The sequence below is a fragment of the Hyperolius riggenbachi genome, chromosome 5 (assembly GCF_040937935.1).
Source record: "Hyperolius riggenbachi isolate aHypRig1 chromosome 5, aHypRig1.pri, whole genome shotgun sequence".
NCBI classification, from domain to species: domain Eukaryota; kingdom Metazoa; phylum Chordata; class Amphibia; order Anura; family Hyperoliidae; genus Hyperolius; species Hyperolius riggenbachi.
In genome coordinates, this window is record NC_090650.1 from 438,550,156 (window position 1) to 438,563,361 (window position 13,206).

At 48.2% G+C, this 13,206-nt stretch overlaps 1 protein-coding gene and 1 long non-coding RNA gene across 4 annotated transcripts in view; one reads left to right on the plus strand and one right to left on the minus strand.

The window, feature by feature from the left end:
• ADGRB1 (adhesion G protein-coupled receptor B1) overlaps nucleotides 1-13,206 on the plus strand; it is an 829,276-nt gene that overhangs the window by 421,591 nt on the left and 394,479 nt on the right. For all 3 annotated transcript variants that reach the window (XM_068238111.1, XM_068238113.1, XM_068238112.1), the window contains exons 6-7: nucleotides 6,071-6,235; nucleotides 12,178-12,342. In XM_068238111.1, coding sequence (XP_068094212.1) covers nucleotides 6,071-6,235; nucleotides 12,178-12,342 — 330 coding nt within the window. The remainder of the gene's footprint in view (nucleotides 1-6,070; nucleotides 6,236-12,177; nucleotides 12,343-13,206) is intronic.
• LOC137519238 (uncharacterized) lies at nucleotides 3,093-11,015 on the minus strand. Its single transcript, XR_011020989.1, has 2 exons — nucleotides 10,917-11,015; nucleotides 3,093-3,382 (listed from the first exon to the last, which is right to left on the minus strand). It is a non-coding gene; the product is annotated as an uncharacterized lncRNA (long non-coding RNA).

A 13,206-nucleotide genomic window follows, 5' to 3' on the forward strand; every position in this document is an offset into this window, starting at 1 on the left:
AAAATATAGAAACTGAAAGCCGAAGTCCTCTGTTATTGTCTCACACTGCCCCCTAGTGACATGTGGCCATAAATACACTTTACAGCAGTACTTATTAGAAGCTGGGAAATGTAACAAATAAGAAATGTAAAAAGTGCTAAAATAAAGTGACCTGGAATTCTTGCAAACCTTTAAATAAATTGGCTGCTAAAGGGTTAAAAACAATGAATTTTTCTTTAAGTGACAAGATTGACAGGCTGTAAGAAGATGTAGCCTGTGAGGGGCGCTGTCTTAGGCCGGCCTTACAGTAAAGTGATGGCCGTACAAGCAAACAAGTAAATGTGATGGGCTTATTCCAAAAATATAATATCAACACAAAAAGACTGCTTTAAAATATTTTTTAAAGAACTTTTCTAATCCTCCGTGGGCAGTGATGGGCAGAGCTTGTTTTAATTTGTGGGGAAATTCATCACTCAGATGGTGTCGGGTGGGGACTGCAGGATGAGGAGGGCATTTGGGAAATTTTTTGTGCCCTTGGGTTAAGACATTACCAGCATCTATAACCAGCAACAAAATGCCCCACCCACCTGCTCGCTGGGCCAGGGGCATGACTACAAATCATGGAGCCTCCCAACAAAACTTTGATGAGGTCACTTTAATGTTCCTTTGCCTCATCTCGGTGAGTGACACTCGCAGCATGGGGGGTCCATCTTACAAGACTCATAAGTGTGGACATCAGGATCTTCACAACCATAGCGTGTGTATTCACAAAACACCTGATCTGGAGAATCAGAGGGAGGGAACGTTAGTAGTTGGGGGCCCCACACACCTCTGGGCCCCCTTAAAGCTGCAAGCCCCCTCTCCCCCTCCCCCAGATATGCCCCTGCCTTGGGCAACATCAACTAAGCCCATATGTGTAGATAGCTTGTTTCATAATTGCCATTGAACATTATTTGCTACTGGTGGTAACAATGATTATAAATGATCAGGAGTGATCCCTGCAATGAAGGTGGTGATGCAGAAAATGTATATATTTGTCACACTATGTACGACATTGTTGTCACCGAGGTAACCAGGTAGCACTGACGCAGGTGAAGCACAATCCTTCGCTTAGGAGAAGACTTGGATGGCTATGTTCCGAACAACAATTACAATCCAGAAATAAAATAAGGAATGTTGACCTTGTGATGTCCCCACTGTCCCCATTTCATTCCGGGCCAGCCATGGCGAAGGATCTCACAGGAGATGTATAAAATGAAGACAATTCAGGTGGTGATCCATCACACGTATATCTCTGTTTGATAAACAGTGATGAGTTCACACTGACCTTCCTGAGGCCCGAGAAGCCGGTATAAGCGGAGAACGTGGGACAGAACGCCGGTGTCACTAATCTTATTAAATAGGGATTCGCGATAGAGAGTAATTACCAGTAAAGTTGTGAAAGTGAGCGTTATCTCAGTGATCAGCCATGCTCCGGCTGTCCGAGGCTCTTTAATGAGCGAATCTGGTTTTCCCCCCCGGGGAAACGTATGATTGGCCTTGCTCATTCTACACCTTACTATTGGCTAGTGAGTTCTCCTGTTGTGGTGGTAGTCGGCCAATGGAGGAAATAGTGGGGGATCCATACAGGAAGAGGCACTTGAGGGTGCACTCTTGGCCAAAATGTACCAGGCAACTATACCAGACTACCTATAACTTGCACTCAGCACACCACAATCACTCATTTTCTTTTCTTTTTTTTTTTTTTAATTATCTAATACCCAGCACTGGATGTCAAATGCCCCAGGTTCGCTCCTCCCCCCATGACCCCCCCCCCCCCCCACACACACACATACACACACACACACACACACACACACACACACACCATCGTCTCTGTAATCGCTTCTTGAAATATATGACTGTTGGCTAAAGTCAAGGTTCCAGATAGGAAGAGATGGGCTTGCCTCAATGTTCCCTTCCTTTTAGGGATTTAATGGGGGGGGGGGGGGAAGGAGAGAGATGGGAATCAGATAGTGGTAGGAGGAGAGTAAATGGGGAAGGGAGAAGGAGGGAATTGGATGGTGATAGGCGGGAAGTGAATGGGGTGGAGAAGAGGAGGCAATAGGAGGGTGGTAGGCAGGGCCGGTTTAAGCAACAATGGGGCCCCAGGGCAAAATAAACCTCCCCCCCCAACATATACCCCGGAACAAAAATCGACATTAGGGGACCTTTTTTGCAGCTGGTATAACAGGGTGTGAAGTCCCAATCGGTCGGAGCTCCACATTCTGGCTATCCCAGCCTGCATGGGGGACAAGGGGTTAAAAAGTTTCAGGAGAAGGGACCCCACATAATTTAAAAAAAAAAAAAAATTCCCACACTCTACACATAAAAAAAAAAGTGGGAAAATAGGAAAAAATGCCAGGGATCTTCATACAGCCATATTGCGGCTGTATAGCGATCCCTGGCCAAAGCGATGCGGCTGCGTATGGACCCCCTGGAAACCCCGTCGGGAAATTTATTGCGCTTTCGTTTGATGCATGTAAAATTACACTACCGTTAGGTTTGCTACTAAAAGTGACATTTACCGCATTTAAAAGTATACTTTTTTCCTTCAAAACTTTAAAATCGATTTTCTCAAAAACTATAAAGTCTTTTTGAAAAATTGTTTTTTCCTCTTATTCCTAATGATCTCCTGCAAATTTAGGGTTTCTAGCATTTAAGGTGGATTTGCTATTAACCATTAAAGTTGGCAGGTTTTTAAATGTGTATTTTTTTTCCCTTTGAAACTTTAAAATCGATTTTCTCAAAAACTATAAGGCCGATTTGAAAAAATGTTTTTTCCTCTTGTAGCCACTGGGGGCCCCTACAAGCTCTGGGGCCCTGGGGCAGCTGCCTCTTTTGCCTTAATGGCAGCGCCGGCCCTGGTGATAGGAGGGTTGGGAATGGGGCGGGGAAGAGGAGGGAATGGGAGGGTGGTACGAGGGAACATTGTGGCAAGACCACCTCTTCCTGTCAAAAATCAACTTTTCCAAGGAGTGATTACGGGGCCTTCGAGGAACGAGAAGCGAAACAGACAATGCACAGACGTATGGGAATCCAGCAGCTCTGTGTACAAAAGAAAAAGAAAAAAATAACTTTTAAACCTTTTATGAAACGATTTTGGCACAATGAGGGTCTTTCCGCTCCATGTTTCTATATCACGCTTAGATATTTCGGTCCAGTCTTCACTTGTGTATGGTGTTGTTTGTATCACACTCGCCACTTGTATGATTTCTGCACTGGTGAAGAGGTACGAAACCAATATGTGAATTTTTAATGAGGCCGTCATGTTTACTCCTCACGGCTACGCCGTCCCGAGAACAATATTATTGCCGGCATATTGTTACATAGTAATTCCGGGAGATGGTTGTCATGGTGACACCTGTAATGAGAGAGCAATGGGTACTTGCTTTGGATCGTGTCTGAAAAGGCTTACGGTGTAATGCAGAGCTTCCTCTAGAGCATAGCTCCGCCTACTGCGACAGGCATATCTATATAAACGTAAAGAGGAACTCCAGTGAAAATAATGTAACAAAAAAAGTGCTTCATTCTTACAATAATTATGTATAAATGATTTAGTCAGTGTTTGCCCATTGTAAAATCTTTTAAATCCCTAATTTACATCCTGACATTTATCACATGGTGACATTTTTACTGCTGGCAGGTGATGTAGCTGCTGCATGCTTTTTTGGCAGTTGGAAACAGCTGTAAACAGCTATTTCCCACAATGCAGCAAGGTTCCCAGACAGGAAGCTGCCAGGAGTACCACAGTCCTCAGAGTTTCTTGTGGGAGGGTTTTCACCACAATATCAATCATACAGCGCCCCCTGATGGTCTGTTTGTGGAAAGGAATAGATTTCTCATGTAAAAGGGGGTATCAGCTACTGATTGGATAAAGTTAAATTCTTTGTCGGCGTTTCTCTTTAAATGACATGGATTTAAAATTAATTGTTTGCTAATTCAGCCATTTTGTAAAAATTGACATGAGTAATGCTCTTCACATATGCATATAGATCGTAAATGACAACTGTAACGAGAGGGATATGGAGGCTGCCTTATTTATTTACTTTTAAGCAATACCAGTTGCCTGGCAGCCTTGCTGATCCTCTGCCTCTAATACTTTCAGCCATAGACCCTGAACAAGCATGCAGCATATCAGGTGTTTCTGACGTTGCCAGATCTGACAAGACTGGCTGCATGCTTGTTTCTGGTGTTTTTCAGACACTACTGCAGCCAAATTGATCAGCAGGACAGCCAGGCAACTGGTATTGTTTACCAGGAAATAAATATGGCAGCCTCCTTATACCTCTCACTTCAGTTATCCTTTAAAGCAATATTACTAAACTATTGTTTCTAAAATAATTGCAAAAGAACGCAAATTGATTGTCTGACTGTCCTAAAATCATTGATACAGTTCAGGGTGATTCAAATTTCCCAATTCTTATATATGATACAAACGATAAGTGCATTTCATTTTTTTCCTTGTTAGTTTGATTTTACAAAGCTGCAATAATTTGATTACATTGAAATTGCGATCAAATGAGTGCGACTAATACATGCAGTATGTGGTCAGAATAAAGGCTGGTACAGACCTTCAATTTTAATTGGCCAATCTCTGACCAATCTTACCTTCTCCATGTAGTAGGAGGGTGAACAGATATTAAAATGGCCTCAATTCACTAAGATCATGCTAGAGATAATAAGGCAAGAGAAAACTTACCTCCACACGTGAGAGAGTTATCTTACCTCTTCATTCCTTAAGTTACCTCCTCTGTAGTTAATTTACCTTCTCTGTAGTTATTTTCACATGCAGCTAATTAAAGAGACACTGAAGCGAAAAAAAAATGATGATATTATGATTTGTATGTGTAGCACAGCTAAGAAATAAAACATTAAGATCAGATGCATCAGTGTAATTGTCTCCAGTGCAGGAAGAGTTAAGAAACTACAGTTGTTATCTCTATGCAAAAAGCCGTTAATCTCTACGACTTTCAAAGTCGTGGAGAGGGCTGTCTTCTGACTTTTATTATCTCAAGTATAAGTGAAGAGTTTTCTTTTTCTCTGCCAGAGGAGAGGTCATTAGTTCACAGACTGCTCTGAAAGAATCATTTTGAATGCTGAGTGTTGTGTAATCTGCACATATTATAGAATGATGCAATGTTAGAAAACACACTATATACCTGAAAATAAAAATATGAGAATATTTTCTTTGCTGCTAATCTTCTAGTAATTATTCATAGTACACAACCAATTCATTATATCATATATTTTTTTCACGTCAGTGTCTCTTTAACAGCCTGTCTTTAACTCTGGAGTTATTTTAAGGATTGGAGAGTTAATTTAAAGACAGAAGAGTTAACTTTAGGTTTGCCTGAGGTAAAATGTTTCCTGAATACTACATGCCTTATCACAATGGTAACAACTCTAGAAGAGTTATTAAAGACAGGAGATAAGTTTAGTGAATTGAGGCCTCTACTATGAGCAGATTGTGTAGGCAAACACTCATACTACATGTAGGTGGGAAAATTGGTCAGTGATTGGCCAATTAAAATTGTAAGTGTGTACCGGGCTCCATACTGGCCACATACTGGATGATGTTTCTGTTGCACTCATTTGATAAAAGTTAGGCTTTAGAATCATCATGTCAGCAGGGAACTTCGCTGTTTGACAGTTTTTTTCCTCTGAAATGATGGAAAGCAGCTGGGAATGACACAATCCTTTTACAGGACAACTGAAGCCAGAAGTATATGGAGGCTGCCATATTTATTTCCATTTAAACAATACCAGTTGCCTGACAGTCCTGCTGATCTATTTGGCTGCAGTAGTGTGTAATTAACTCCATAAGCAAGCATACAGCTAATCTTTTCAGATCGGACAATAATGTCAGAAACACCTGATCTGCATGCTTGTTCAGGGTCTATGATCATTCTTGATCTATTATCCAATCAGAGTCTCTCATCCAGGACAGCTATGAAGTTGGTTTGTTTGCATTCCTGGTACGTCTTTTATGTCTTATCGGCAAAACCTTTCTTGCCTGTAATCTCCCCTCTTATATATCTGTTGTCCGCAGTTCCCGGCAACTGGGAAGAGTGGTCCCCCTGGAGTCTGTGCTCCTCCACGTGTGGCCGGGGGCACCGGGAGAGGACGAGGATCTGCACCCCACCACAGTACGGTGGGGAACAGTGTAAGGGGCCGGAAAAGCAGACAAAGTACTGTAACATTGCCTTATGTCCAGGTGAGTGTCATTGTTCTGTACTCTCTTATATGTTAATGTGGTACCTCTCATAAGATAGGTACGAAAGCCATCGCACACAACTGCATCACCCACAACTACACCAACCACACTAAGCCGAAACTCAGACTTGCACCACCCACACTAAGCCGCCGTCCACAACTGCACCATCCACACTAAGCCGAAACTCAGACTTGCACCACCCACACTAAGCCGAAACCCAGACTTGCACCACCCACACTAAGCCGAAACCCAGACTTGCACCACCCACACTAAGCCGCCGCCCACAACTGCACCATCCACACTAAGCCGAAACCCAGACTTGCACCACCCACACTAAGCCGCCGCCCACAACTACACCAACCACACTAAGCCGAAACCCAGACTTGCACCACCCACACTAAGCCGCCATCCACAGCTGCACCATCCACACTAAGCCGCCATCCACAGCTGCACCATCCACACTAAGCCGCCGCCCACAACTACACCATCCACACTAAGCCGCCATCCACCACTGCACCAACCACACTAAGCCGAAACCCAGACTTGCACCACCCACACTAAGCCGCCATCCACAGCTGCACCATCCACACTAAGCCGCCATCCACCACTGCACCATCCACACTAAGCCGCCGCCCACAACTACACCATCCACACTAAGCCGCCACCCACAACTGCATCACCCACACTAAGCCTCCGCCCACAACTACACCATCCACACTAAGCCGAAACCCAGACTTGCACCACCCACACTAAGCCGCCACCCACAACTGCACCATCCACACTAAGCCGCCGTCCACAACTGCACCATCCACACTAAGCCGCCGTCCACAACTGCACCACCCACACTAAGCCGAAACCCAGACTTGCACCACCCACACTAAGCCGCCGTCCACAACTGCACCACCCACACTAAGCCGCCGTCCACAACTGCACCACCCACACTAAGCCGCCGTCCACAACTGCACCACCCACACTAAGCCGCCGTCCACAACTGCACCACCCACACTAAGCCGCCGTCCACAACTGCACCACCCACACTAAGCCGCCGTCCACAACTGCACCACCCACACTAAGCCGAAACCCAGAATTGCACCACCCACACTAAGCCGCCGTCCACAACTGCACCACCCACACTAAGCCGCCGTCCACAACTGCACCACCCACACTAAGCCGCCGTCCACAACTGCACCACCCACACTAAGCCGCCGTCCACAACTGCACCACCCACACTAAGCCGAAACCCAGAATTGCACCACCCACACTAAGCCGCCGTCCACAACTGCACCACCCACACTAAGCCGCCGTCCACAACTGCACCACCCACACTAAGCCGCCGTCCACAACTGCACCACCCACACTAAGCCGCCGTCCACAACTGCACCACCCACACTAAGCCGCCGTCCACAACTACACCATCCACACTAAGCCGAAACCCAGAATTGCACCACCCACACTAAGCCGCCGTCCACAACTGCACCACCCACACTAAGCCGCCGTCCACAACTGCACCACCCACACTAAGCCGCCGTCCACAACTGCACCACCCACACTAAGCCGCCGTCCACAACTGCACCACCCACACTAAGCCGCCGTCCACAACTGCACCACCCACACTAAGCCGCCGTCCACAACTGCACCACCCACACTAAGCCGAAACCCAGAATTGCACCACCCACACTAAGCCGCCGTCCACAACTGCACCACCCACACTAAGCCGCCGTCCACAACTGCACCACCCACACTAAGCCGCCGTCCACAACTGCACCACCCACACTAAGCCGCCGTCCACAACTGCACCATCCACACTAAGCCGAAACCCAGAATTGCACCACCCACACTAAGCCGCCGTCCACAACTACACCATCCACACTAAGCCGCCGTCCACAACTGCACCACCCACACTAAGCCGCCGTCCACAACTGCACCACCCACACTAAGCCGCCGTCCACAACTGCACCACCCACACTAAGCCGAAACCCAGAATTGCACCACCCACACTAAGCCGCCGTCCACAACTGCACCACCCACACTAAGCCGCCGTCCACAACTGCACCACCCACACTAAGCCGAAACCCAGAATTGCACCACCCACACTAAGCCGCCGTCCACAACTGCACCACCCACACTAAGCCGCCGTCCACAACTGCACCACCCACACTAAGCCGCCGTCCACAACTGCACCACCCACACTAAGCCGCCGTCCACAACTGCACCACCCACACTAAGCCGCCGTCCACAACTGCACCATCCACACTAAGCCGAAACCCAGAATTGCACCACCCACACTAAGCCGCCACCCACAACTACACCAACCACACTAAGCCGAAACCCAGAATTGCACCACCCACACTAAGCCGCCGTCCACAACTGCACCACCCACACTAAGCCGAAACCCAGACTTGCACCACCCACACTAAGCCGCCATCCACAACTACACCATCCACACTAAGCCGAAACCCAGAATTGCACCACCCACACTAAGCCGCCACCCACAACTGCACCATCCACACTAAGCCGAAACCCAGACTTGCACCACCCACACTAAGCCGCCACCCACAACTGCACCATCCACACTAAGCCGAAACCCAGACTTGCACCACCCACACTAAGCCGCCACCCACAACTGCACCATCCACACTAAGCCGAAACCCAGACTTGCACCACCCACACTAAGCCGCCACCCACAACTGCACCATCCACACTAAGCCGAAACCCAGACTTGCACCACCCACACTAAGCCGCCACCCACAACTGCACCAACCACACTAAGCCGAAACCCAGAATTGCACCACCCACACTAAGCCGCCGTCCACAACTGCACCACCCACACTAAGCCGCCATCCACACTAAGCCGAAACCCAGACTTGCACCACCCACACTAAGCCTCCGCCCACAACTGCACCATCCACACTAAGCTGAAACCCAGACTTGCACCACCCACACTAAGCCGCCACCCACAACTGCACCATCCACACTAAGCCGAAACCCAGACTTGCACCACCCACACTAAGCCGCCACCCACAACTGCACCATCCACACTAAGCCGAAACCCAGACTTGCACCACCCACACTAAGCCGCCACCCACAGCTGCACCATCCACACTAAGCCGAAAACCAGACTTGCACCACCCACACTAAGCCGCCACCCACAACTGCACCATCCACACTAAGCCGAAACCCAGACTTGCACCACCCACACTAAGCCGCCACCCACAACTGCACCATCCACACTAAGCCGAAACCCAGACTTGCACCACCCACACTAAGCCGAAACCCAGACTTGCACCACCCACACTAAGCCGAAACCCAGAATTGCACCACCCACACTAAGCCGCCGTCCACAACTGCACCATCCACACTAAGCCGAAACCCAGACTTGCACCACCCACACTAAGCCGCCACCCACAACTGCACCATCCACACTAAGCCGAAACCCAGACTTGCACCACCCACACTAAGCCGAAACCCAGACTTGCACCACCCACACTAAGCCGAAACCCAGAATTGCACCACCCACACTAAGCCGCCGTCCACAACTGCACCATCCACACTAAGCCGAAACCCAGAATTGCACCACCCACACTAAGCCGCCGTCCACAACTGCACCATCCACACTAAGCCGAAACCCAGACTTGCACCACCCACACTAAGCCGCCACCCACAACTGCACCATCCACACTAAGCCGAAACTCAGACTTGCACCACCCACACTAAGCCGCCACCCACACTAAGCTGCCACCCATAACTTCACCGCCCACACTAAAATGCCACCCACATTAAGCCGCCGTCCACAACTGCACCACACTAAGCCACCATCCACACTAACCTGCGTTCACAACTGGACCACCCACACTAAGGTGCCGCCCACCACTGTGCTGCCCACACTAAGCCCACAGGTGCGGTCATGCTTACTTAAGAATGCACGGACGCATTTTCAGCTGCGCATAAACAACACAAGCGCCACACTAAGCTTCCACCCACACTAAGTCTCCGCCCACAACTGCGCCATTTATTATAAGCTACCGCACACACTAAGCCGCCCCCCCCCTCCAAACACTCACACACCCTTTTCTGCCCACCAACACAGCTCTCTGTTGGTGGGCTTTGATCGCTCGTGGAGTGTTTTTTTTGAATTTTAATAAATATCCGATCCCCTGCTATCTCCGCCCCTAGCACGCCACGCCAATTGGCGTGAAGTGGTCCTGGGGCTGCTACTCCGCTCATGCCAATCGGCGTGGATCGGTCGTTTAGCGGGTTAATTGTGAAATGCTAAAAAAGTTATTTTAAAGAGAAAATGAAAAAAAAAAAAGTGAATTGCATATGGGCCAGTGTCTCTGCGATTGCATGCTATGTGGCTTGCATTAACACCGGTACAAATTCACCGCAGTCAGGTGAATCAGGGTCATTATATGTGCTTTCTCACAATACAATGCACTGCGCTGTTAAGCCGCATGTTACCGTAGCAAGGCGTGTGTTACTGCGGTAGCACCCGTGGCTCTACATGGGCAGTAATAACGCTAAAATTTCTGTGCGTTCTCTGCAGCGCTACTCCTACTACTGCTGAAATTCTGTTTGTCCCCACGTTTATTGCCTGATGAAGCGGGCGTGGCCTGCAAAACGCATTGCACTTTTGTGGTACTATATAATAAATGTGATTACTATTATACAGACAGTCTTTTACCCTGCTGGCGCCTCTGATCCCCGTTTGCTGTTCTATGCACGTGGTAACTTTACGCATTGTATTGCATGTGGCCCACATGATCTCTCTCTAGGAGCCTGATGAAAGAAATGCCGGTTATTTTACTGGATCTAACACCAGGGAGGCACCGCCCCTTACTCTGTTACCAGGATAATATGCACGTCACTATGGTAACTAACGTGGCGCTAATAGAGTAATGGGTGCTCCCTGATGTTAGGACCAGTAAAACTACCAGCCCTTCGTTAGGCCGGATTTATACTTTTTCCGCCCCTAGGCCAACTTTTTTGCAGCTTCCCTTCCGTGTACAGCACCACCTCTTATTCCCTGTGCAGCCCTCTCTTCCATGTCTCACATTGATGTACAGCAGCCTCCTCCTATTCCTTGTGCAGCCCCCTCTTCCACGTCTCACATTGATGTACAGCACCACCTCTTATTCCCTGTGCAGCCCTCTCTTCCATGTCTCACATTGATGTACAGCAGCCTCCTCCTATTCCTTGTGCCGCCCCCTCTTCCATGTGTAACATCCATGTACAGCAGCTCCTCCCATTCCATGCGCCGCCCCCTCTTCCATGTGTAACATTCATATACAGCAGCCTCCTTCAGTTCTATACAGGTCCCTTGGACATCAGCTCCCTTTTTCCATGTGTTGCTCATTATTTGCAACCTCTATATTCCATTTGCAGCCTCTTCTTCCATATGCAGCCATCCCTCTCCTAGGTCCAGCCGCCCCTTGGCCAGCTACCGCCCAATGCCCGGACCTTGGTGGCCTTTCTAGAAAGCCGGCCCTGGCCATTTGTGCATCAGACTCTATCTAGTCATGATTTGTATAATCTCTCTGTATAAGAAATATGTTTGTGAATAAACCCCTTTCTTTCTATATACACTGTATATGTCCAAAAAAGAGTTGTCCAGAAGTAAATCATTTATCCACAAACAAATTCAACTTACAAACAAACAAACTACTGGACTATAACTTGTTTGTAAGAAGGTGACCACCTGTATATCTTCCTAACTCCTCATCCCCTCAGCTTTCCCTCTCTTTCTTGTCTCTCCTCTTCTTCCTGGCAAACTTTTTTTTTTCTCTGCCTGCCTCTCTATCTCGCCCTCTTTGATTGACCTCGTAGTTCTTCTCTGTCCTCCTATCTCATGCGTGTGGTTTAAATAAATAAATGGAAGCTAAGCTTGCCTGCAACACATAACATTGCAAATTCAAACCCTTTCATGAACTCCTCTTTTCTTGCAGTTGATGGTATCTGGAATGACTGGTCCAGCTGGAGTGCCTGTTCTGCCACTTGCTCCAATGGTACTCAGAAGAGGTTTCGCGAGTGCAATGGACCATCTTACGGTGGCTCCGAGTGCCAGGGCCAGTGGTCAGACACAAGGGATTGCTTCATTATGCAGTGTCCTGGTAAGAGTAACGAATGGCTATTACACTGTGACTGGACCTACTATGATAAGGATTGGGGTTTTCCAACAATGATACCTTGACACTTGGAATCCAAAAACAATGAGACCATCAAATCTGGCTCAACAAAGAAAACCTAACTCTTGAAGCTGAAGGACAGTGACACAATAACCCGTGGAATGCAAAAAAAAATGGCAAACCATCCACCGGAAACCAAGCATAAAGATACACTGACAAGCGAGATGGACAAGAGCAATGACGCACTGACTGTTGAGGACCAGAACAATGGGACATTGACCTTGAGAACCAAAACAATAGAACACTGACACTTGAGGGTTAGAGCAATGATACTCTGCCAATTGACCATGACCTCTTGAGAACCTAATTAATAGCTCACTGAGACTTAAAGACAGACCAGAACCATGATGGTACACCGACATTTGGGGACCAGAACCATGGCGCTCCAACATGTGTGGACCAGAACGCTGGCACACTGACATGTGTGGACCAGAGCCATGGCACACAGACATGTGTGGACCAGAACCATGACACACTGACATGTGTGGACCAGAGCCATGGCACACAGACACGTGTGGACCAGAACAATGGCACTCCAACATGTGTGGACCAGAACCATGGCACACCCAATGTGTGGACCAGAGCCATGGCACACAGACACGTGTGGACCAGAGCCATGGCACACCTACACGTGTGGACCAGAGCCATGGCACACAGACATGTGTGGACCAGCACCATGGCACACAGACACGTGTGGACCAGAACCATGGCACACAGACACGTGTGGACCAGAACCATGGCACACAGACACGTGTGGACCAGAACCATGGCACACAGACACGTGTGGAC